The sequence below is a fragment of the Lipotes vexillifer genome, unplaced genomic scaffold, assembly GCF_000442215.2.
Source record: "Lipotes vexillifer unplaced genomic scaffold, Lipotes_vexillifer_v1.1 scaffold269, whole genome shotgun sequence".
NCBI lineage: Eukaryota > Metazoa > Chordata > Mammalia > Artiodactyla > Lipotidae > Lipotes > Lipotes vexillifer.
The window spans coordinates 2,332,553-2,359,427 of NW_006799885.1; the positions used below are offsets into that span (position 1 = coordinate 2,332,553).

The following is a 26,875-nucleotide window of genomic DNA, read 5'->3' on the forward strand; positions in this document are numbered from 1 at the left end:
TCCTGCTGACACCATCTGGAGGGAAAATGGTCCAAAAAGGTCCACACCCCCAAGTTTACAGCCTGTTTCTCATCTTCGGAAGTTGCACCTTTTCCCCTCTACCAGGAATGGTAGCCTTGCGTCCAGTCGAGTTAAGTGCAGAATTAATCATGACTACAATCTAAAGGGATTTCCAGGTATGATCTGCATAGAGTGACTTCAATCATGAGTATAGTTTCACACCGCTCAGTTCTATAGGCACTCAGCTTTCTCATGAATGAAGGTCTTCTAAATCCTCCCTGGTAGCATTGTCTGTTTTTAGCTGATAGGCTTCTTCATTTCCCAGAAGTGGGGCTGCAAGACTGTCTCTGTGTTTATGGCCATGAACACAGCATTGCTTATTTCCACTTCACTCAACAGGCCACTCGAACATGGATGGAGAGTTTCTGCCAATTTTGGTGAAGACAGGTTCTTCTCCCTTCTGAAATCAGCACTTCTCCCTGACTCTGACTTTGGGTTAGACGTGGATTCCACTGATTTAGTCAATAATCTTTGGAATTTACTCCACTAAAGCTCCTCAACCAAAACTTCATCTTAACCTACTCTTCTTGGGTTTGCCTCACTCCTTTGTTTTCTCTTCTTTCCATTCCCTGTTATCCTTGTCTTTTTTTTTTCACACTTATTTTAGAGGCTGTTCCTCCAGTTTCGTTCCTCCAGTCCTTTTACTCTAGGTCAACTCATCCTAGCTTCTCTTGACTTTGAATTTAACGCACCACTACAAACTATCTGACCGGGGCTAGAATTCCCACCTTAACAGCAACAACAGCTGTCCCCAAATGTTATCCTCCCCATGCTTGCAACAAAAATTGTGGTTAAATAAGCATAATCAAGAAAACACTTAAAAATTCTCATCAAGGAAAGAAGAGGTATGCAAAACTTTTTCTTATCATTTAAGAAGTTGCCAAATTATGCTATACAAGTCAATATGAGATCAAGACTTATATGTTTCTTGGAAACTACACCTTCCTGGTGCAGGGTTGAAAAATAATACTTGTACTAGAACTTGCTTAAAATACCATCTTTGGAATCTTTGTTATGGTTATGGGATTGGTTTTAAAATGAAGTCCACTGTGACTTTAATAACTGTATAACCAAACTTAGAGTTTTTTGCTAAATTCAGCTTAGTAATATATGAACAAGGTTTGACTTCCTAGTCATTCATTCATTCATTTATTCCATAAGCATTTATTAAGCATCTATGTGCTAAGTGCTCTGGATATGAAGGCAAAAGGATAACTCTGTTCCTAAGAAATTCAAAGACTATTTGGCAAGAAATACTTATAAACAAGTAAGTACAATAAAATCTGTGAAATGCTACAATAGAGGCTTTGGAAACACAGAGGAGGTACTAATGAACTTGACCTAAGGAAGTCATAAAAAAGCTTTAAAGGAGAAGTCGTCTTAATAAATTATATACATAGAGAACATCTCAGAACTGTGTAAAAGACTGATCTGTGAAGGGTACAATTTATGTAGAGTTGGAGGTGATGAATTTTTTGAGGTTGGTCTGAAATGGGTAATAGGGATTTATTAGCAAAGGGGAGGGATAGGTAGGCCATTTAAAAACTGTGTGGACAAAGGCACAACCAGAAGGTTGTGAAGAAGTAATCAGAATGGATTTTCAAAAAGGAAGGGAAGTGTCAAGGAGTAAGGAGAGATGTGGATGAGGTAGGTGAGTATGTGGAGGGCCAAAATCAGGAAGGCATCCAAAAATTCCAGAGTGGTAGGCATATACCCAGGCAAGACAAAAACTCTAATTCAAAAGGATACATGCACCCCAATGTTCGTATCACTACTATTTACAATAGCCAAGACATGGAAGCAACCTAAGTGTCTATCAACAGATGAATGGATAAAGACGTGGTATATATACACGATGGAATATTACTGTCATAAAAAGAATGAAATAATGCGATTTGCAGCAACATGGGTGGACCCACAGATTATCATACTCAGTGATAAGTATGTCAGATAGAGAAAGGCAAATATTATAGGATATCACTTATATGTGGAATCTAACAAATAATATAAACAAATGTATATGCAAAATAGAAAGAGACTCACAGACATAGAAAACAAACTTCTGGTTACCAAAGGGAAAAGGGCAGAGGGAGGAATAAATCAGGAGTATAGAATTAACAGATACACACTACTACATATAAAATAGACAGCAAGGACTTACTGTATAGCACAGGGAACTATATTCAGTATCATATAATAACCTATAATGGGAAAGAATCTGAAAGAAAAATGTATAACCGAATCACTGCACTATACATCTGAAACTAACCCAATATTGTAAATCAACTATACTTCAATAAAAATAAAAAATTCCAGGGTTTTGTTTGATACAGACTATTACATAGGTGATGGGCAAAATAATGCTCCCCTGAGGATGTTCACCTCCTAATCCCCAGAACCTATGAATGTGTTATCTTACAGGGCAAAAGGGACTCTGCAGACTCAACTAAATTTAGGATTTTAAGATAAAGTAATTATCCTGAACTGTTCACATGGTCCCAATATAATCACAAGGGTCCTTGTAAGTGAAAGATGGAGGCATGATAGGCAGAGAAGAGGATGTGACAACAGAAGCAAAGTTAGAATGCATTTAATCCGGCTTTGAAGATGGAAGGGGGCTAGGAGCCAAGGAATGCAGGCAGCCTCCAGAAGCTGGAAAAGGAAAGGAAATGAATTCTCTCCCTGATCCTCCACCAAGGAATACTGCCTGCCTACACATTGATTTTAACTCAGTGAGATCCATGTTGAACTTCTGACATCCAGAATTGTAAGATAATAAATGTGTGTTGTTTTAAGCTTGTGTTGCTTTGTTATAGCAGCAAGAGGAAACACATACACATAGGTACATAGGCGCCTCCTTCTTAGCCTTCCGATGTCTGGTGCAAATGAGAGGCCTTTGCTGTGCCTGAAGAAGGGAGCCTTGTCACTCAAACCACCAAGGGGGACTTGGCAGAAACTGTCCCACAGCAGTGAACCAGAAGGAAGAGTCAGGGGTGGAGAAGTCGCTGACCATGCAGAGGGCACAGCTGGGCAGGTGGCAGGACCAATCACATAGGATGATGTCCAGAAGTGGCTCAGAACCCTACAAGGGGCTGGGGAGCAGGCAGAGGCAGAAAGGGGTGTGTGTGGGGTTGAGAGCAAACCAGCATTGTGTCCACTGCTTTAGGATAAGTCACAGGATCCCGTTTATTTTGAATTTCAAATAGCCCAAGGGGCGGCTTCAGATTTTGTTTTCTAAAGAAAATAAATCAAACATTTTGAGAAGGACTGACCTACTGGCTATGAAAGCCTGTTTGGGAACAGGGCAGTTAGTGAGCCTTAGAGTAAATAAATCAAGTAAAGCTAAGCTTTTTTAACTTTTATTTTGAATCTGTTTTCGACTCCAGAGTATTTTAATAAAATCTTTTATATCATATTTAAAGCCTGATAAGAACTTTTCTTTAACCATAAAACAGCTGGAAAGCCAACAATAGAGTCACCACTAATATTATCTGAAAACGTTTAATGATGTGGCCCAAATCGACTCTACTGAGTAAAGATGGAGAAGTGGGTCAAGAGGTTATTTACTGTGAAGAACAAACATTGTGCACCGAACAGACTCGCCTGAGGGCCTGGAAGACACCGGGCACACAGATGTTTCCTTCTAACTCACACAAGCGTGAGAGGAGACCACCATGGTGGGGCCTGGGAACTGTGAATGTGGGCACAAGATGCAACCCCAGCTCCCTTCTCTCTGCTCCTGCCTGTCCCCAGAGGGTACAAATGTCTAAACACATCCAGGGTGTGTCCAGGGGGCACGTGAGCAGAAGTAGGTGACACTGAGGGTGGCATTTCTAAATGTGTTTCTTCTCTCTTGTAACAAATCACAAACCTCACCAAGTTCCCCTCTTTTCCCTCTCCATTTCGTTCTCAGGATTATTCCCACCTTCTCCTTCTTATCCTCCTCTTGTCTCCCCAGTACAGAACGTCAGGGTCACTGTTTCAGGACCTGTCCTCTCTGGGGATAAGGAACCTACCTTCACCTTTGAGTTCTGAACACTCTGCCCCAGAGATGTGTAGATTTAAATGTACAGCTTATTCAATATACTTCAAGTTTTAGTGAGGCACAAAACTAGTACAGTCAGTGGACTAAAAGCTAACATGGCCCTTTATAAGGCTATGTTAGGGCTGGCAAGAAAAATGCAAATACATTAACTTAAAATATTTTTAGGGGACTTCACCTGGTGAAGAAATATTTACCAGATGGTGGTTACTGATTCACTTGAGAAAAATAAAAATAACATTAAATAGAGAGAAAAAAAAAAACAAACTAAAGGGCTTTAAAAAAAAACCAATGAAAAGTTTTTCTTATCCTAAGAAAAATGCTGCCAATGTTATAGCAAGCCCTGGAACAGTGGTTCTCTGCTCTGATGAAGTGATGTACAATGTCTAGAGAATCAAGATGCTGCCCGTGCTCCATCCAGATTTACAAGATGAGAGTCTCTAGGTGCAGGGTATGGGTGAGTATGTTTAAAACAAATACTTGAAGTGCTGAAGAGGGTGTGGAGAAAAGGGAACCCTCCTGCACTGTTGGTGGGAATGTAAATTGATACAGCCACTATGGAAAACAGTATGGAGGTTCCTCAAAAAATTAAACACAGAGTTGCCATATGATCCAGCAATCCCACTCTTGGGCATATATCTGGCCAAAACTATAATTCAAAAATATACATTTACCTCTATGTTCATAGCAGCACTATATACAACAGCCAGGACATGGAAGCAACCTAAGTGTCCATCAACAGATGAGTGGATAAAGAAGATGTGGTATGTGTATGTGTGTATACACACACACACACATACACACATATACATATATATACACATACACACACATACTTACATACAACGGAATATTACTCAGCCATAAAAAAAGAATGAAATGCCATTTATAGCAACATGGATGGACCTAGAGATTATCATACTAAGTGAAATAAGTCAGAAAAAGAAAGACAAATACCATATGATATCACTTATACGTGGAATCTAAAATACGGCACAACGGACATATATACACTACGAAATGTAAACTAGATAGCTAGTGGGAAGCAACCACATGGCACAGGGAGATCAGTTCAGTGCTTTGTGACCACCTAGAGGGGTGGGATAGGGAGGGTGGGAGGGAGGGAGACACAAGAGGGAAGAGATATGGGGATATATGTATATGTATAAATGATTCACTTTGTTATAAAGCAGAAACTAACACACCACTGTAAAGCAATTATACTCCAATAAAGATGTTAAAAATAAATAAAGAAAAGAAAAAAATAAATAAAATTAAAAAATATGGCACAAATGAACTTATCCATGAAACATAAACAGACTCACAGACATAGAGAACAGACTTGTGGTTGCCAAGGCAGGGTGGGGTGGGGTTGGGGAGGGATGGATTGGGAGCTTGGGATTAGCAGATGTAAACTATTATACATAGGATGGATAAACAACAAGGTCCTACTGTATAGCACAGGGGACTATATTCAATATCCTGTGATAAACCATAATGGAAAAGAATATGAAAAATAATGTATACATAACTGAATCACTTTGCTGTACACCAGAAACTCACACAACTCTGTAAGTCAGCTATACTTCAATGAAAAAAATTTTTTAAATACAAATAGAACAAAGATTTGACAGATGAGTTGGAGAGGCAGCAAGAACTGAGAACAATCGCCCCACTGGATTGCTGATCACACAGTCCTCCCCATTCCCATCATTCATCATTCTTACGTGGTGTAACCTTTAGAATTTGGCTTAAAATTTCTAATCTGACTCAACTTTACCTAAAAATATGAGTATTTACAGAATGGAAAAGTGTTTTTGCTCTATGGGATTTAAGTTCTTGCTTTAAAAAAATGTAGGGCTTCCCTGGTGGCGCAGTGGTTGAGAGTCCGCCCGCCGATGCAGGAGACACGGGTTTGTGCCCCGGTCCGGGAAGATCCCACATGCCGTGGAGCGGCTGGGCCTCTGCGCCATGGCCACTAAGCCTGCGTGTCTGGAGCCTGTGCTCCGCAGCAGGAGAGGCCACAACAGTGAGAGACAGTCGTACCACACACACACACACACACACACACACATACACAAAAATGTAAAAATGGACCTAATTAACATATGCAAATGTTCCTAAGTAATTAACATGAAATGCCTGTCATTTATATGGCAAATGAAGATGTAACTGTCTGAATTTTCACTGGTGAATTAGTCTAATTTTAGGATGAAGAACAGCTTGGTTTGAAGATTGATAGATTAAGAAAACTGTATGTTGAAAGAAATCTTCGATTATTTAAAATTTTTTTAAATTGTTCATAAAGGTGTCTCTCAGTTTCTCTGGTGATGCTGAAGTGAGTTCTGAAGAGTTTCCAGGGGAGACAGCAACGTGCTGGGGCAGGTAAGAAACTGAAGGGAGATGTCAGCAGGTTGGCTGCTAGCAAGTGGCCCCGCGAATCCCAGCCTGTCTTCACAGGCATTTCTTAGTATCTGTTACAAGAGCTACAAGAGAGACAGACAAGGCATGCATTCTGAAGGGACCAACCAGAGCCACCTCAGCCATCCTGAGGCTAGAAACGACTTAAAAGTCTCTAAGGTGGCCAGAAAGCTTTAAAGTTGTATTCAATTTTTTGGTAAGAATAGGAAGGACTGATTTTCATAGTCCGAGTTCAGAGTGCCAACATCAAATGAAGAATGCTGTTGACTGATGGATGCTGACGTCGGGATGGAGGTGGTCTGCAGGCAGGGATGAGTGTGGGTCTTCTGAAGGATTTCATGATGCAGAGCTGCTCCTTTCCAGACTATGTCCCAAGCAAGTGTCAGTATGTGCCACAGGACCATTTGATGGGATCGATGCACAAAGAACACAACTGGGATGAACACCCCCAAATATGGAGGGACGGAGTTAGAGAATGGCATGCTGACATGCCACCATCTTGTTGCGAGAGACACAAGTCAGGAAGTTGACACTGCTCTAAAGCAAGGAGAAAGCTCTAGGGATGTGTCCCATTGTCAACACCGAGGCTACACTTAAGTACGTCGTTGTAAATTTCGAATGCTTATCTGGCCCATAATAAATGTCTTCTTTCTTAGAGATTAGCCCTTTGAAAACAAGGCCAGTGCCTGCCTTCTCCGGGCTACACTGGCAACATTGTGGGGAACACCTGGAATTTAGGAGGAGTGCGATGGATATTTGCTGAATGAAGAATCAATGGATGGATTCAGCAGAGATGCACTTTTTAAATACTGTGATGATCCTCCCCTCTACAAACCAGATTAATCTTAATACAGAAAATAATTATACGGTAACAGTAAGTGCTTAGCGTCATCACTGTTTAAACATATTTTACGTTATTATGCTCTCAAAACAAATACCGTACAAAACACTTGGAGGAATACAGAACAGTTACATCTTGGAGTTTCTTGTTTGCATGACCTAACTCAGCAACTGGCTTTACATTGCTGCTGACAGATCTTCTTTTCAAAATAATGAGGCAGCACATTCGGAAGAAACCATTTTTACTGGCTCTGCTAGTTCAGCTTTGAAGAGCCTCTTCGTCAAAATGTAAATCATTATTTTTTAGTCAGCAAACGTCTTGACTCTTCTTCCATCTTCATTCCCCCAATTTATTACAGAGAACTTTCTTTCCTTTATTAATCACTAGAATGAGTATGCATTTTATAACTTGAATAAAAATATTTTAAAAATCTGTTAGAATTGGGTTAGCTGTTAAAAGGTATGTCATCTGTCCCAGAAAAATCATCATCAATGATACTAAATATCATACTTATTTATTCCTGAAGATTGAAGGGCTGTTTTATTTTTTTTTAATTTATTTGATTGGAATATAGATGATTTACAATGTTGTGTTAAACTCTACTGTACAGCAAAGTTATTCAGCTATACATATATATATACTTTCTTTTTCATTTTCTTTTCCATTATGGTTTATCACAGGATATGAAGGGCTGTTTTCTAATAGACAGTTGAACGGCTTTCTGTACCTTTCAGAGGTGAGAACAGAGACTTTACTGTTACATAAAGAGGTCCCTCCCCCCTTTTTATAATCACACTATTTTACTATGAAGCGGGGAGAACAGGATACTTATCAGAGAGCCAACGAGCAGCAGATCACTAGTCTGTAGATTTTTCAAATGAAAGAAAAAAGACTAAGTTATATTCCTTAGTGTGCATACCTGTTAACTGAAAGTAAATGAAATCAATGATTATAACTGAGAAATCAGAGTCTGAGGTAGATGATACCTACAGAATACACAGGGACTTTACGGAGAGTGATGGACCAGCTCTTTCTAAGATGACGGAGTGCAGAAAACCTATGACGCTTGGTTTTAAGTGGTCTGTCCTTCCTTCCATACTATCTCCACATACCTCACCCCTACTCTTCCATGAGCCCAGAGTGCACCTGCAATCCTAGTGTCTGGCATTTAGGGAGAGAGAACGATTCAGGTTTAGAGAGGTGTTCTATAAGAGAATGTCCACCTTACACATTAGCAGACGGTTTAAAAAAAAAAATTAAGATTTGCTTTTTTAATGCTTTTTGTGTTTTGTTCTGGTTTGTGTGTTTTCAAAGTAGCCATCTCAAAAACTCTTGAACTCCAAAATAAAGCCTTAGCAGTTCTGTTCCAAGAGGCATGGAAAGCTATTATTTTGTTTTGTCCGTCAGCTTTTTAAAAATGGATACTTTTTTACTTCTAAATATATAGATAACTTAGAATGTGTGAATAAAAATCAGGCTGTTGGAAAAATTGCTATGATTTAAGAGATGCTCCCAAATTAAGAGATGACTGTAATGGCTCCAAGTTTGTATTGCATCTACTACACTCTGATCACTGTCTACACTTACAGCTCCCTTCTGAAAAATGGGGTCACAAAAGGCTTCTTGTCACAGGTTGTCATGCTCTGTACCACAGGGACCTATAATTGGCCATGCCAGCCTGAGTAAGGTAGGGGCAGCAGAGGCAAAGCCAGCTGTTTGTCTGTGTCTCAGCCCAAGCAGAAGCTCTGTTCTGGATGGTGACCATCCAATTGGCCGGGACCTTATTTGGGGAAGTTTGAATACAAGACACTCAGGGGACAATGCTGACAGAGAGAGAGAAGGCAGTAAGTAGAAACAAGTGCAGTGGTAAAAAACAAACAAACAAACCCAAAAGCAACAAGGTAGGGAGGAGGGAGCATGGTAGAAAGAAGCTGACAAAAAGAGAAAAAAATCAAAAAGTCCTAGAAATTAAAAACCTATTGTGTCTTAAATGACATCCTAGTATTTCCCAAAGACAAAATGTGAAACTAGCAATATTTTTATAATAAAACCCCATCATCTGCGGTAACCCCAAAGAGTATAACAACAATATAAAGTGCCATGAACAAAACGAAAACAAAACAAAATCCCCAAGATGTTACCAGAGAGTTAGAGAAAGAATCGTGTATTACAGAAAATATCGGTGAGTGTGTGGAACTGCAGGGCTGCCGTAGACCAGTCTAAAGAGACCTGTATATCTGAGATGCTTCTTAGGAAGGACAGCTCTGACTCAGCCTATTGAGACAACAAATGCAAGATCTCAAAGGTGGAAATGTTAAGCTCCAGGCCCACTGGCCCCTTAAGTATGACTGGGATGATGACCTACCAGGACAGACTGCAAATGCAAAAGGAAATGGAAGCAAAAATGGGCATCTGTATACCCAGCAGAAGGTTTCCAACATCCCTGGGTTTTGTATTTAAAAAGACCCGAAATAAGCAGCCTACTTGGGTAAGCTCACTGAGGCTCAAGTGCGGCCTACGAATATGTATATTCTTGGGAGGGAAGAATGTCTGCATCCAATGCCTGTATTGCTTCTGTTCTAAGACGTTATCAGTCATGAAATAAGACACCAATTCCCCCCCACCCTTTTTCTTAGCTTTGATGCTTTTCTTTTTTTTAAATTTTTATTTTATATTGGAATATAGTTGATTTACAACGTTGTATTAGTTTCAAGTGTGCAGCAAAGTGGTTTAGTTATACATAAATCTATTCTTTCTCAGATTCCAATTTAATTCGAGTTTTGAAGGAAACTAATACAAATTAAACGTACATATTGGTTGCAAATTATAATCACAACAGTCAAAACTCTGAAAGGAAAGAAATTCCTTAGAGTTGAAGAAATATAGTAAATCTTGAAATGCTGCCTGCTTCGGGACCGACCCTAAACTCTCCTTCTGAACCAACTGTATTACTATGACAATGAATATGGCTTAACTTATACACGAAGATTCAAAAACCATACTTTCACTGATTTATAGAAATGTGTTATTTTCCCCTCCACTCTCCTGCTCAAAAGTCCCACTGAAATTCTTATTGTCTACAAGCAAGAGGAATGGAAAGGGGAAAAAAAAACCCTAAGGAATGGTATTTCTTCATAAAACTCGGTACACTTGGGCTTTCTAAACTTCTACAGACTACTGCATATCAAGCCTCAGGAGACCCTTAAAGATATAAAAATTGTTTTTCTTATTGGATTTCAGATATTAAACTTCCTCTCTCACTGGCATTGATCCTGTAATTTCTCTCCCCAGACCTGTGCTGCATGTGAATTTTACAGGTGCCTGACCATACATGCTAGTTGGAGCAAGTTGCTGGCAGGTAAAGCCAATTTTCCTCAAGTAAAAAGATCTCTCTCTGGCCTCTCCATGTCGGTCATAGTTCGGTCATTCTTTGGTCTCTGGGTCTTTTGTTTTTCACTTAACTTCTCCATTTCAGTTTTTAAAGCACTTCCCAGCAGGAGACTTACTGATGTCTCTAGGTCTTTTTTTTTTCTTTTTTTTCCTTCTCTCTTTTTTCCTCCTTCCTGTTTGGCTTTCTGTATATGTCTAATTCTTTACCTCTTCTGCTCAGCAGCACGATTAATCTTGTTTCCCTTCTTTTTAGTTCAAAATTGTGAATGCTATTTTCTTTAAATTTGATTACAGAACATGTTCATTAGGATTGATAAACTAGGAAAGAGGGAAGAAAAACCTTATCCGTCACCTTCACAAACACAAACGTTTTTGGTATTCTCCCATTTCCTCCTAGTCTTCTGACTCATGCAAATCTTTTCCTATAGAGCTGTAATCATGGAATAAGGAAACTAAATCGTTTTGCATACTCATTTTTCTTTATTACTTTTGTGCAGAAAGTATTCTATGTTGTTATGAATTTTTCTAGCCGTAATTTTATTAGCTGGTTAATACTGCATTATGTGGATGAATTTTAATTTAAATATTTTTCTTTTTTTGGTTCCAATCTTATCAGGAACATAAGAGTATCCATTTCTTTGAATGGTTCCCAGCATTAATCTCCTGTCTCCCTACCTTTTTCACCTAGTTGCCTGCCTTCCAGTCTGCAAAAAAGCAACCATGTGAGGTCTGCTGTTGCAACTGCTTCCTGTGTCTGAGATTCTTTTCTCTTTTCATATGACACGTTCCATTCCAGGAGGAAAACGTGGACCCGAGATGGCCATCCGATAAAGGCTCACCTGAGTAAAAGTGATGGCTGGGATTAGGGAACACTGCAGATAGTCATGGAAGTCAACTGAAACCAGAGTTAGGACTATACTAGGGTTTGTGAAATTTCCATTTTTAAAGCCACAGGAAGCAAGATTTGCATATTTTAGAGTCTTCATTAAAGGAACGTGAAAGTAAAGACTTTAGCATATTATCAGATGAAAAATGAGTCAGGGGGTGGCTTGGAAAAGAGGAAAGACAACTGTATTAGAATCTTTAGGTTGCATTTCTCAAGTCTCTGATGATATAGCATCTTGGCTTCCAAGTTCCTCAGCTTCCAAGTTCCTCATCTGTGAGTGGGAGGAGTGGGAAAGAAAAACCTCTAAGATCCTCTCTATATTCTATGGCCAGAGTACAGTCGAGCTAGAGACACCCTGAAGGACTCGTTCTTGATAAGAGGTCCACAGAGCCTTGACGCTGTGCTTTATATTTTAGGAGCAGCTCTAAAAGACACACATAGATCATCCTCTTCAGATCACTGGCAGTAAAAGCAAAGTGATGAATTCCTTTGGAGGAGGCTATGCAAAGCAGTACATTCTCATGTAAATAAAACCACGCCTCTTTGAGATCTATTATTAGGGGCTATAGCAGAGTGGTGGGCCCAGCCTGGGGCCAAAGAACTGTTGTTTTCCTTTAAATTCCTCTGTTGACATTCTCACATCTTCTGCTCTATTTTACTTTGCATGCGCCCTAAAGCTCAGCAGGATTTTAAAGAAAAGGGATAGCACCTGTAGGAAGAGGAAGGGAGTGGATCTAGAGAAAAGGGAAGAGGCACATTTTATGGCTTTGGTTTCTGATAAATATAAACCTACTCATTCTTCTTCCTTCCACTTTCTAAGGGAGAGACTAGTTTGGGGACATGGTTAGGATTACATGCTAACCAGCTGACAGGATAGGAAAAAAAATATTCTAAAGTATTCTGAATTCCTGATGTCTTTAGAAGGCAGATGACTAATTTTGCTCCCAGAGTCATGACCATTCACTAACAGAAAATGTCTTTCAAGTACGGGGCTGCATCTGCTGTATCCGCCAAGAAAGGTAGCAGGAAAGGGTGAAGAAAAAGAGACTGCAGACCTGCTTTGCTAGGAAAACAGGAGTGAGATAGGAACACGTATAAAAAGGTTTTAATTTAATTCACATATTTCATTTAAAAAATTGCTTCACATTAAAAGGTTAAACTTCATATTATCTCTTTTAATATAATAAAATTGTTTGCATTTCTTTTTGCCCAAATTGAAACGGAAAATGAGGCATCAAAATAAATTATAAAAGAAAAATGGCAATGTATGTTACCACAACTGGACACTTAGTAAAAGCTAATTACTTAATCCAGGAACCAGAAGTAGTTAAAGTATAACTTGAACCTAAAGAAAACGCTGCTTTTATAAATATTAATTTCTACTCTGCCCATTTTTTAACATCTTTATTGGAGTATAATTGCTTTACAATGGTATGTTAGTTTCTGCTTTATAACAAAGTGAATCAGCTATACATATACATATATCCCCATATCCCCTCCCTCTTGTGTCTCCCTTCCACCCTCCCTATCCCACCCCTCTAGGTGGTCACAGACCACAGAGCTGATCTCCCTGTGCTATGCGGCTGCTTCCCACTAGCTATCTATTTTACATTTGGTAGTGTATATATGTCCATGCCACTCTCTCACTTTGTCACAGCTTACCCTTCCCTCTCCCTGTGTCCTCAAGTCCATTCTCTAGTAGGTCTGCATGTTTATTCCTGTCCTGCCCCTAGGTTCTTCGTGACCATTTTTTTTCCCCTGGATTCCATATATATGTGTTAGCATACGGTATTTGTTTTTCTCTTTCTGGCTTACTTCACTCTGTATGACAGATTCTAGGTCCATCCACCTCACTACAAATAACTCAATTTCGTTTCTTTTTATGGCTGAGGTATATTCCATTGTATATATGTGACATGTCTTCTTTAACCATTCATCCGATGATGGACACTTAGGTTGTTTCCATCTCCGGGCTATTGTAAATAGAGCTGCAATGAACATTTTGGTACATGCTTCTTTTTGAATTATGGTTTTCTCAGGGTAGATGCCTAGTAGTGGGATTGCTGGGTTGTATGGTAGTTCTATTTGTAGTTTTTTAAGGAACCTCCATACTGTTCTCCATAGTGGTTGTATCAATTTACATTCCCACCAACAATACAAGAGGGTTCCCTTTTCTCCACACCCTCTCCAGCATTTATTGTTTGTAGATTTTTTGATGATGGCCATTCTGACCGGTGTGCCTACCTGCCCGTTTTTGACTCAGTTTTCAACGACCTCAAGATTCAAGGTAAGCTTTTTCTCTAGTAAAATGTTTTACCAAAATCCATAAAACCTATCCTGCATACCCAGAAACCAGCAACAAAGTATGTGGATTCTGTATCATGTACTACTGTGCCAGGCCTCACTTACAGACCATCACAGACACAGGAAAGAAACCTGGTGCCACAGCTGCCATTAATAGATAATCTGGCCTATTTTGAAAATGTCAATCTATAAACAGTGGACCAGTTTCATACAGAAGAGTGATGTTGGGGGTGTGCTTTGGTGCCAGGAACAGAGATCTCAGTTCTGGCTCTGCCACTACCCGGAGCTGTGGCCTTGGGCCAGTTCTTTAACCTCTCTGGGCCTCCATGAACTCACGTTTAAAATGAATAGGTTAACAGTGTGTATCACATGGTGTTATGTGATATTTAAAAGACATGACACATATATAGAGGGATTAGCTGAATTCTCAGAACACAGAACCCTTAAAAATGCCAATTAATCATGCATTCACTCAACAACTAACCATTGAACACCTACTTTGTGCCAGGCACTGTTCTAGTCACTGGAGATAAAGCAATGCACAAAAGAGACCAAAATTCCTCCCCTGATGGAATGAATATTCCAGCAGAAAATATCTCACAGTTAAATAGTGCTTACAATTATTTACTCTTATTGCTAAACCAGTGGGTCTCAGTGCCACCCAGGGCACACTTAGCAAAGTTTAGAAACAATTTTTAAAAATTAATTTAATTTATTTATTTTTGGCTGTGTTGGGTCTTCATTGCTGCGTGGGCTTTCTCTAGTTGTGGTGAGCAGGGGCTACTCTTTGGTGTGGTTGTGGGTGTCTCATTGTGGTGGGTTCTCTTGTTGCAGAGCATGGGCTCTAGGTGCGTGGACTTCAGTAGTTGTGGCACATGGGCTCAGGAGTTGTGGTTCATGGGCTCTAGAGCACAGGCTCAGTATTGTGGTACATGGGCTTAGTTGCTCCACGGCATGTGGGATCTTCCCAGCCCAGGGCTCGAACCCGTGTGCCCTGCAATGGCAGGAGGACTCTTAACCACTGTGCCACCAGGGAAGCCTAGAAACATTTTTGGTTGTCACACTGGGGGACAAGGGACAGCTACTGACTAATAGGTAGAGACAAGGGATGCTGATAAACATCCTACAACACACAGGACGGCCCCACAGCAAAGACCTATCTGGCCCCAAATGTCAACAGTGCAGAGGTTGAGAAACTCTGTTCTGAAGGTTATGTATGGACTCAACACAACCCTATGAGGTAGGAACTATAAGTATGGCTACTTCATTAGTATTTTATAGTAACTGATAGTAAAGACATTTTATAAAGTGTGATCATACAGTATTTGTAGTAATATTTACATAGTATATGTAAATATATAAGATTTGTAAAGCTATATAAAAATTGCACAGAGATACTTTAAAATATACCTCAGCAGTGTGTGTGTTTAAATTCAGATGGTAGATTTTACAAAACTGATTCAGAGTTCATTTTATGACCAACGGCTGTAACATTGTGCCATTTAGATTTTAAATTATTCATCCGGCCCGATCCTCGCTCACATGCTTCAGAAGGTGCTCTTTCGTGCCACACCTGCGCTGATTTGGACGTTAGAACAAGGAAGCAGTGTGGCACATCAGAACCTCCAGACCCGGGGTCCAGAGATCCAGATCTAGCTTCAACGTCTCACTGGCTGTGGCATCTTAGGGCAAGCAGCTTAACTTTTCTGGGTAACTGAGGTTCACCATCACCGACATGTGGGGCAATGGTGTCCCTGAGATCATGTGTGAAAGTGCTATGGAATCTGCAGTGAGACTTTCCAACACCCACCACACCACCACCGTGTACTGAGACAGGTGCTGACTTTTGTTCACTGTGCCCTGACGCATTTACTCTTATCCACAGCCTAGGAGGGAGGCACAAGCTGCAGGAAACAGGGGCATGGAGAGGTGGTAACCTGCCTCTGAGGTTACAAGTTCAGGAAGTGGCAGAACAAGGGTTCTCAACCCAGGCAGTGTGGCTCCAGAGCCCGCCCTCTGGGCCAACACAGGCTGCTCTGGCTGAGTTCAAGCCACCCAGGATGCTCTCAGAGGAGCAGTTCCACGTGGCCACAGCTCATCCACCTCTTGATTCCCAAGAGCTGCTCTGTTCTGCATGCGGCCATGTTCCTCCCTAGTCCTGACTAGTCAGGCAGTTGGTGCTTTCATCAAAGCAAAGAGTGAAATCTCTTTGTGTTTCTTTTTCGAATTACTTTATTTCTTTTAAATAGGTAACTTGTGTACACAATACATGCATTAATCCAATATGAAGTTCAAAGGCACAGAAGAATATACAGTGACAATTAATTTTCCTTCCTATCCTTGTCTCCCAGCTACCCAGTCCTTTCTACTGAGACCACCACCATGACTAGTTTCTTGCATATCGTTCCAGAAATGCTCTATACAATATATATTCTTTTCTGAAAGCAGATGTACAACTTGTAGTATACGAAACATACTATTTTGCAACCTGATTTTTTTCACTAAACAATATTTTGGAAATCAGTCCGTATAGAGCTCCCTTTATTCTTATTAGTGTCTGAGAGTATTCTATAATTTATTTCATCAGTTCTGAACAGATAAATATTTAATGTGTGTCTGATATTTAACAAGGCTACAATGAACATCTTATGCATACATCATTTCTTACATTGCCAGAATATACTTAGGATAAATTCCTAAAAGTGGAATTGGTGAGTCAAAGGCCTTGTGCCTTTTAACATTTTACTGAAATAGCTGAACTGCTCTCCATAGAGGTTATATCAATTTCTACTTCCACCTAAAATGCAGGAGATCAACACTGGGTTTCACTTTTATTTCTATACTCATCAAACAATATATCATAAAAATGTTTTATCTTTGCCATTTGCAAGAAATTATATCTTATATTTTAAATTTGCATTTCTCTTATTAGGATTAGATTGAGACTCTTTTCATGTGTTTCAAGAACCAATTGTATTTATTTTATTATTCTTTTCCCTATGAATATTTTGTTCACATTCCTATTCTTTTCATTCTCATTTTTCTAATGAGTTGATTTCTTTTTCTTATGGAATTAGACAAGCACTTTATGTGAGAAATAAACCCTTTGTCTATAAGCTGCAAGTATTTTCCCCCAGTTTTTTATTATTTGACTTTGCAGTAATATTTGATTTGTAAGTAGTATTGATGTCCTCCATTCTTTTCTCTTATAGCTTCTGGGTTTAGTTAATACTCAAAAAGTACGAAATACTCCACTTGCAGAATATAAAAATATCCATGTTTTCCTTTAGTACTTCTGTGATAGCAGAATTTATTTTGGAGGATCATAGGGGTTTGGATTCAACTTTCTTGTTTTCCAGATGGCTTCGCAGTTGTCACAATAATTTCTATTGAATAACCTATCCCTTCCCCACTGATTTGAAATGCCAACTTTATTATATACAAAATTCTCATATTATTTGAATCTATTTCTTGACTTTCTGTTGATCTGACAATCAATAAACAAATACACAGACCATTTTAACTACTGTAGCTGTGTCATATGCTTTACTGTGTAGCAGAGCTAGCTGTCCTTATTATTTATCTTTTCCAGAATTTTGCTGGCTGTTCTTTAGGAACTTAGAATCACCAAGTGGTATTTCTGTTGGGCTTGTGTTATATTCATTAAATAACTTAGAGAAAACTGATACCTTCAAGACGTTGAATCTTCCCACCCAGGGACGTTGTATACTTTTGTGTTTGGTTCAAGTCTTTACCTGCCCCACTCTTTTGGTGAGCTCCTGTAATATTTTTAAAGTTTTGTTTTTTTGCTTTTTTTTTTTTTTTCATATAGGTCTTCCTTTATTACATTTACTCCTAGAGTCAGGAATATATTCCTATCTGGTTAATGTTATCACTTATAGGTCTTATTTCTAAACAGACAGAGTAATAAAAACTGTTAGCTATAGTTTTATGTAAAATATCATTCATTTTTGTTTTGGTTATGCACCCAGTTCTTGAAACCTTAGCAAACTCAAAAGTTGAAAACTTCACTAGGACCACAGCCACAGAGCAGACTTGTTTTCAACTCCTTCTTCTAAGAAATGTTTTTCTCCTGAAATGTTTTAGCATAAATGTAGAACTTACTAGATTTTTAGAAATCTTTGCTTGATGTTAGCTTCATCTTCAATTTCGGGAGTATAGAGCCTAGTGGTGTTATATCCATCTTAACAACGCTTACTGAACTAAAACTACAAAACTTACCTCCTAAATTCATTCCAGCTTGAAGACACTTCTGAAGTCTGCAGGCAGGACAATTCTTCCGTCGAATCTTATCAATTATGCAATCATTTCTTCCAGCACATAAATAGTTGTGTTGCCCTGAATAAAATAATAAAGAACAGTTGTTACAATAAAGACTATTCTATTAATATAAAGTACTAATATGTACAATCAGGTAACGAAACGTCCTCTTTCCTGCCTTGAAATCTCTTCTTCAAAAAAGTAGAAGGGAAACATGATTCGCGAATAATATAGGTACAGAAATGGTCAGTTTAACACAGCTGAGGCTGTAGGTTACAGATGATAAGCTTAATGTTTATTTCCAATAGGTTCCCATAGAAGTAAAGCTTCACTCCTCACTGTTTGAATTTCTTGGCATGCACCCTTTTCAGGGGATGGTGCACATTTCATTCAGCCATCACCCAGCACCAATCTAAACAAAGGCCCTGCTGCAGGGTGTTTTTTTTTTTTTTAATTTATTTTATTGAAGTATAGTTGATTTGCAATGTTGTGTTCATTTCAGTTGTACAGCAAAGTGTTTCAGTTATACATACATATACATTCCTTTTCATATTCTTTTCCATTATGGTTTATCCCAGGATATTAAATATAGTTCCCTGTGCCGTACAGTAGGACCTTGTTGTTTATCCAACTTATATATAATAGTTTACATCTGCTACCCCCAAACTCCCAACTGCTGTAGCTGTTTAAGCTCCTCTGCCCATCCACATTTACACATGTCATTTCAATTGGAAGACTTGCAAATTATACAACTAGAAATGTAGAATGATTTCATTTTGCAAGCCAAACTGGCACCAAAATAATTCAGATGCGGAATATGCTTGGGGAGTGGCATCTACCGGCAAAATGCAAAACTGTACCCTAGCTCTATTGTTCATTTATGTATTCCAATAAATATAAAATATCTACTGAACCTCCACTAGGGATCAGGCAGTATTAGACACACTGTGGAAACAGCAGTGAATAAGAAAGACAGAAGTTCCTGTTCTCGTGACCCTACCATGAGGGGGAGACAGTCAACAGACAAGGTAAGTAGGTAAAACATCCAAGTGCTGGACAGTAATAGATGCTCGGAAGAAAAATGAAGGGAAGGGCACAGGACATGGTGGAGGTGAGGAGGGTGTTGATATTTTAGAAAGAATGCAGGGGAAGCCTCGCTGGAAGGTGACTTTAAAATAAAGCTCTGAAGAAAAGGAAGGCGCTAACTATGTGGACATCTTGGGGAGAAAACAGAGTAGAGCAGAGGGAAAAGCAAATGAGGGAGGGCAGGGGTGGGGAGGAAACCTGGCATGTTTAAGGAACAGCCAAGGATGAAAGATGGAAAGAACAAGTGAACAGTAAGAGGAGATGAGGAAAAAGGGCCAACGTGACTCAGATCATGTAAGGCCTTATAGATCATGTTCAAGACTTTGAGTAGATGGGAAACCATGGGCCTAGAGGGCTTTTAGCTGAAAAGCCACTTGATGTAATTTAAGTTTCACAGGATGGCTCTGGCCGCTGTTAAGCAAACTGACTGCAGTGGACTGAGGACAGAAGCAGGGGGACTGGGGTAGCAGGCTGTCCCTATAACCCAGGGGAAGATGATGGTGGGTTGGTGATGAAAAGTAGTCAGGTTCTAGAGGCATTCTGAAGGTAGAACTGCCAGAATTTACTGACAGATCTGAGAAAAAAGGGAGCTAAAGAGGCATTAAGATTCTTGGGTGGAACAATTAGAAAAATGGAACTGCTGTAAATTAAAATGAGGAAGACAGCAGGAGCACATGGCTTACGGGGAATTACCCTGGCTCAGTATCGGACATGCTAACTTTGAGACACTTGAGGTGTATCTAAATGGAAGTGCCTGCGGGTTGGTTAGACACACAGGTCTGGAGTTCGGGAGAGGTCTGTGCTGGAGATGTAATCAGCTTGTGGTCATTATTTTAAGCCGTGAGACTGGATGAGATCACATGGAAACTGGAAAGGGAAGAGGTCTGAGGATTGAGTCATGGGGTCATTGAAAACATGCAGAAAAGCAGAGGGTGTCTCACTGATGACTGTAAAACAGGGAACAGGCTCTAAAGCCCTCCCTTCAGCCTAGTACCATCACACTCCCTTCATTGATAATTACTAAGTAAATTACAGCAAATACTCAATAAAAATAATGTGTACTGCCCAATGGTATTAAAATAATTTAATCTAGGTCATTCTCATTACGGTAAATATTAGCAATGATGATCACAATAAAACAACAGTAATAGAATAGGGAAATCTATCAAAGTGAAGAAATGAAACTCCACCATTATAATAATCTAATGACTTCTTAAAAAATGGAAGGCTCTTAGTGAATATAAGTAGGTGTAGGTAATTACACAAAGGCAATCGATACCCACGGTAAAGACTATAACCGATTAATATAACATTTCATGTTGCTGCACAATATCTTAAGAAGTTACCACTTTAAAAATAAAACTTAAAGGCCCTATTACAGCACTATTTTATTTAAGCCTTACAACAACCCTATGACACAGGTAAGGCGATTATTATTCCTATTCTTCACAAGAAGAAACTCACGTTAGAACTGGTAAAGTAACTTCCCCAAAGGGTGGAACTGGAAGCAGAATTCAGTAAGTCTGACAATGTTGCTGGGTCTTAAGGCCAGAGGCTTGTGTAAGCATCAATTTGTAATATAATTTACTGGTGGTCCAACAGGATGCTGAAACTGCTCTTTGCAAACAACAAGCAAAGGAACATTCTTTGAATGAGGCATACTCTATCACCCAGTATTTGCATTGGCAACCAGCATTATGTGTCTTCTACCATGGTGTGAAATTAAATACAAAACCAAAGATTTCATCTATAATTCACACTGAATTGAATAAAATTTAATGTCTAAAGAAATAACTAAATGTAACTTTAACTGGTTTCAATTCAACAATTATTTATTGGGAAACTACTATGTGTGCAAGGCCACAAAACATTTGCATCAGGGGTTGGGGTAGTCTATGGTTCTTTCCATTTCTGGTAATCTACCATAAAATGTGACAGGCTCTTAGTTGTAGGCCTACAAGAATGCATAAGAAATGGTCACTGTCTAATGCACACACTAGAAAACTTTCTTTTCTGGGTGTTCAAAAACAGACTTCTAAAAGCTGGGATTGTTTTATGAGGATTTCTCTTTAGTAAGCACCTTTTAAAAATTCAAGTTACTATAACAGCTGCAAAAAATGTCCTTCTAGGTACAATATATGAAATAGTATACCTGGTTTCTATCAGCCAGCGTGGTTGCAGCCACTGATTCATCTTCCACAAGCAGGATGGAGAGTTTAAGGGACAGCTGTGGGCATGTGTTACTAGTTTTCAGACAATTATCTGTCACTTACATTTTTAATTGTGTAAACATGAAAGACTTGAACTGCACCTACACAAACAGGTAATGTGTGTCCCATCCCTTAATCTATACTGAAAAACAAACAACCACCAAGAAACTGCAATGAAAACAAGACAATGCATTTAGAAGACTTTAAAAACTTTTGATCATGTCCTTTTTTATTTTTTTTTATTTTTTATTTTTTTGTGCTACGCGGGCCTCTCACTGCTGTGGCCTCTCCCATTGTGGAGCACAGGCTCTGGACGTGCAGGCTCAACGGCCATGGCTCACGGGCCCAGCTGCTCCGTGGCATGCGGGATCTTCCCGGACCGGGGCACGAACCCGTGTCCCCTGCGTTGGCAGGCGGACTCTCAACCACTGTGCCACCAGGTAAGCCCCATGTCCTTTTTTAAATACTGTGCTCTCCTAGTGTAAAAATAGCTAATTCAGAATAAGTCATACCTCAGGCTTTTGAGGGTAAGTAATTATCTCCTATAATGTTAATAACTATGTTAATAGGGCAGACAACCAGAATGCTGGGGACCAGACAGTGGAGGCTCTGAATGACAAGCTGGTGATGACACTCTTGCTTACAGGATGTGAAGTCCAGAGCTGTATTTTAGAAACATTCATCTGAAGGTCATGTCCTAGATAGGTAGAATGGAAGTAGGGAACACTACTAACAATCTACTTGGAAGTTCTCAGAGACGACCTCTTTGCAAGTTAATAGTTATATATTAGTCAGAACATATAGCCGCCGGAATAATACTGTGGATAAAAAAAAAAATGTCGGTGGTAAAGGAAACAAAGATTTATTTCTCATTCCACTTATATGTCCATTTGGGGAAGAATACCAGTTCTAGTAGTGGCAGAATAGCTTGAATCAGACAAGCCTCCTACAAAAAACAATTATAAACTGTCCACAAAAGGGGGGAAAAATATTTGAAGGCACTGGGGAGAAACCAAAAGAAAGGAGAGGCTGGAGGAAAACTAACTCTTGAAAAAAGAGAACCACCCTAGACATGATTCATGTTTGAATGGCTTTTTTTCCTGAGGGCCTTAGACTCTTACGCCCTTCATTGGAGGCTGGATGGAAACCCTGCAACATCTTCAGTCCTATTGGCCTGAGAAGACAGAGAACAGACTGTGGGACTTTTAGAACAGCTAAAAATTGAAGGAGGATAGATATTCTGGAAAGGAGGGGTGGACATATTAACTCCCCTCAAATTTTTGGCTGACCTGTGAACTGAGCATGAGACTCCAAAGAGTGAGACTCCAGGGGTGAAACAATTTAAGGCCTGAAAGAGGCTGAGCAGGTATTTCAGCTATTACTAATCACAGGGAGACAGAGTTTGAATCCCACTAAATCAGAAGGACTCAAACAATACCTCAGGCTTTCCACTGAAATTGTAGAAGGTCCCTGCCTTTGGAGCAAATACTGTATCCTAGGATTAAGTCATTCACTTTAGGGATAAAGGCACAACCAAAACAGACCTACCCTAAAAAAGCATACAGCAAAGGCCCCATAAGTTCAAAGTGATTTGTCAGTAATTTAATTGATTATAGAACAAAACTCAATATTCCTCAGAAAAATATAACAGAATCTGGAGTCTCCAGGATGTCCAGAATACAATAATAATTACTAGAAAAATGCAAACCAGAGTCAACAGAAAAAGTCACTAGCAACAGACTCACAAATGACCCAGAGGTTGAAATTACCAGATAAAGATTTTTAAATAGACTATACTTGTTAGACTATATAAGAAAATATGAATAAAAGGGTTAAAGAAATGGAAACTCTCAGAAGAGATTTGGAAACGATAAAAAACAAACACAAATGGAAATCAAAGAACTACAAAATAATATCTAAGCTATTTTTGGTTGAAATTAACAATATATTGGACACTAACAAAAAAAATCAGTGAAATTAAAGAAACAGAGATATAAAAACTAAAGGACAAAGAGAAAACATTAAAAGATAAAAGGAGGGCTTCCCTGGTGGTGCAGTGGTTGAGAATCTGCCTACCAATGCAGGGGACACGGGTTCAAGCCCTGGTTTGGGAAGATCCCACATGCCGTGGAGCAGCTAGGCCCGTAAGCTACAATTATTGAGCCTGCGCGTCTGGAGCCTGTGCTCCGCAACAAGAGAGGCCGCGATAGTGAGAGGCCCGTGCACCACGATGAAGAGTGGCCCCTGCTTGCCCCAACTAGAAAAAGCCCTCGCACAGAAAAGAAGACCCAACACAGCCAAAAATAAATAAATAGATAGATAGATAGATAGATAAATAAATAAATAAAATTTTTTTAAAAAGATAAAAGGAAAAGGCATCAGGGGCCTATGGGACAACATTAAGTAATTTAATGTATGTGTAGCTGGAGTTCCAGAAGGAGAGAGATAATAGGTCAGAAAAATATATATAAAAATTTCCAAATTTGACTAAAACAACATCCTACAAATTTAGAAAGCTTAGCAAATGCCCCAAGAGATAAATACAAAGAAAACCACTATGGCACAACATGGTTAAATTGCTGGAAAAAAATATAAAGATTCTTAAAAGCATCCAGAACAACAATGACAAAACTACATTGCATTAACAGGAACAAGGATAAGAGTAATAAGTGAGGCCAGAAGACAAAATATAATATCTTTAAACTCAGAATAACCAATGGAAACATTTCTCAAAATCAAGGTAAAATAAAGACATTTTTGGATAAACTAAAGGTAAAAGAATTTGTTGCTAGTAGAATCACATGAGAAAAAAAAAGGAAGTCCTTTATGCTGAAGGGAAATGATACCAGAGAGAAATATGGATGTAATTCAAAGAAAAGAACTAGAAATGATGAATAGAGAGTAAAATTTTAAAGAAATTTTCTTTCTTTTCTTAAATTCTTCAAAAGTCAAATTACTATTTAAAGCAAAATAAAAAATGTATTATGGGATTTATAAAAAAATAAAATGTGTATATGTAAAATACCTAAAAACATAGCACAAAGGATAGGAAGAGATATAAATGGAATTTTACTGCTATAAATTTCTTACATTACACTTGAAATGGTATAAATTATTCATGGTAGACTATGGTAAGTTAAGAGTACATTCTGTAATCCGTCAAACAATGGTTCTCAAAGTATGGTCTCTTGCCAAGCAGCATCAGCATCACCTAAGAATTTAACAGAAATTTAAATCCACAGGCCTAATTCCAGACCTACTAACTCAGAAACTTTGGAGCAGGGCCTAGAAATCTGTGTTTTATATAACCCTTCAGGTGATTCTGTTGCACAATAATGTTTGAGAAATACTACCATGAAGCAACCACTAGAATAATAACACTAAGTGCAGCTCAAGGGACAATAAAGATATAAAATGGCATACTAAAAAAATATTCAACCCAGAAAGGACAGAAAAGGAAAAATGGGGGAACAAATAAAAGAGGAAACAAAAAGAAAACAAATGTCAAGATAAGAGATATAAATTCAAGTACAGCAATATTAACACTAAATATAAATGGTCTAAACACTCCAGTTAAAAGTCAAAGATAGCAGACTGGATTTCAAAAAGGCAAGACCCAAGTGTGTGTTATGATGCATTTTAAATATAAAGGCACAGACAGGGTGGAGGTTAAAAGATGGAAAAATATATGCAATAAAAAAATGCAAGCATAAGAAAGATGATGTGGCTACATTAAAGTCAGATAAAGTAGACTTCAAGAGAAAAACTATCACAAAAGATAAAGACTATCACTTCATAATTATTAAATTAGGATATAACAGCCCTAAATATCAATGCACCTAATAGTAGAGCTTCAAAATTCATCAACTAAAAATTAGTCAGAACTAAGGGGAAAAAATGCAAATCCAAAATCATAGTTGGAGATTTAAAAACCCCTCTCTCAGCAACTGACAGAACAATCACTATCTAGAAAATTAGTGAGGATACAGAAGGTTTGAACAATATTAGCAAAAACCTTGACCTAATTACCATTTAGGTCACACAACTGCATAATACACATGTTCTTTTCAGGTGCACATGAAATAATCACTGAGACAGACTGTATCCTGAGCTATAATATAAATCTAAAATTCTAAATAAAAGGATTGAAATAATGTACAATATGTTTTCTGACCACAAAGGAACTAAATGAGAAATTAATAACAATGATATCTAAAAGAGACCCATATTTGAAAATTAAGCAACATACTTCAAAAATTTTATGGGTCAATGAAGAAATCAACAAAGGAAATTACTGAAGGTTTCAAACTGAATGATAATGAAAACTCAACATATCAAAATTTGTTGGATACATCTAAAGCAGTACTTTTAGAATTTTTAGCTTTATATACATCAATTAGAAAAGAAGGGTTTAAAATTGATGATCAAAGATTCTACCTTAAGAAGCTAGAAAAAATAAAAACTAAACCCAAAGCAAATGGAAGGAGTGAAATAACAGTGAATGAAATGAAATGAAAAAGAAAAAAGCAACAGAGAAAAATCAACAAAGCTAAAAGTTGGGTTTTGGTACATATTAATGAGGCAACGGCAGAGAGTCTGCGAATTCCATTCCACATGTTCTCACCCTGGGCCCCAGGCTGATGGGGCAGCCACCATAGTGAATATTGTGAGTCTCACGGCAGAGCAGCTATAGAATCTGACTTAGGAAATCTACTGCTCCAGCCCAGAGTGGGCAACTCATTCTTCATTGTTCAGATATAGTCCAGTGACCCGCACCTAACTGCAAGGGAGGATGGAAGTGTCATCTTACCTTGTGCCCAGAAGACAAAGAGCTGGAAATATATGGGGAACCTCACTGAAGACTACCTCCATGAAGGGGAAATGAGAACACAAAATTCAGCCTCCATATTACTTCCTCCAGAAGTATTAAAATATTTACATTATTGCTTTTTTAGGGACAAATTAGTTTTAATGGATGAAGTTGAGGCCTCTTTCCATAAATAGCTAAATTTTTCAAAACATTATTGAGAAGCTACCAGTACCTAATATATTTTATTTTAAGAAAAAAAAAATCTATCGGCTATTTTAATAAAGAATGTAATCCAGTGACCACTCCACCCCTAAGTCCCCAAACCCACAACCTACTTTCTCAATGTCAGTACACTAATATGCATACATACTCAAGAATCTGTACAAAAAATTAGAAACTAAATAATTTAAAACCTTATCGGGTAAATGCAAATATCCCACAATTTTCAAATTGACTGTATTTCCTCATCAAAATATAGAGAGGGCTTCCCTGGTGGCGCAGTGCTTGAGAGTCCGCCTGCCGATGCAGGAGACGCGGGGTCGTG

At 38.7% G+C, this 26,875-nt stretch overlaps 1 protein-coding gene across 1 annotated transcript in view; it reads right to left on the reverse strand.

Annotated features, from left to right (window-relative positions):
• NR3C2 (nuclear receptor subfamily 3 group C member 2) overlaps window positions 1-18,299 on the reverse strand; it is a 115,520-nt gene extending 97,221 nt beyond the window's left edge. The window contains exon 1 of the mRNA XM_007472010.1: window positions 18,187-18,299. Within this exon, the coding sequence (XP_007472072.1) occupies window positions 18,187-18,199 (13 nt within the window). The 5' untranslated portion in view covers window positions 18,200-18,299. The remainder of the gene's footprint in view (window positions 1-18,186) is intronic.
• Window positions 18,300-26,875: the final 8,576 nt, after the last annotated feature.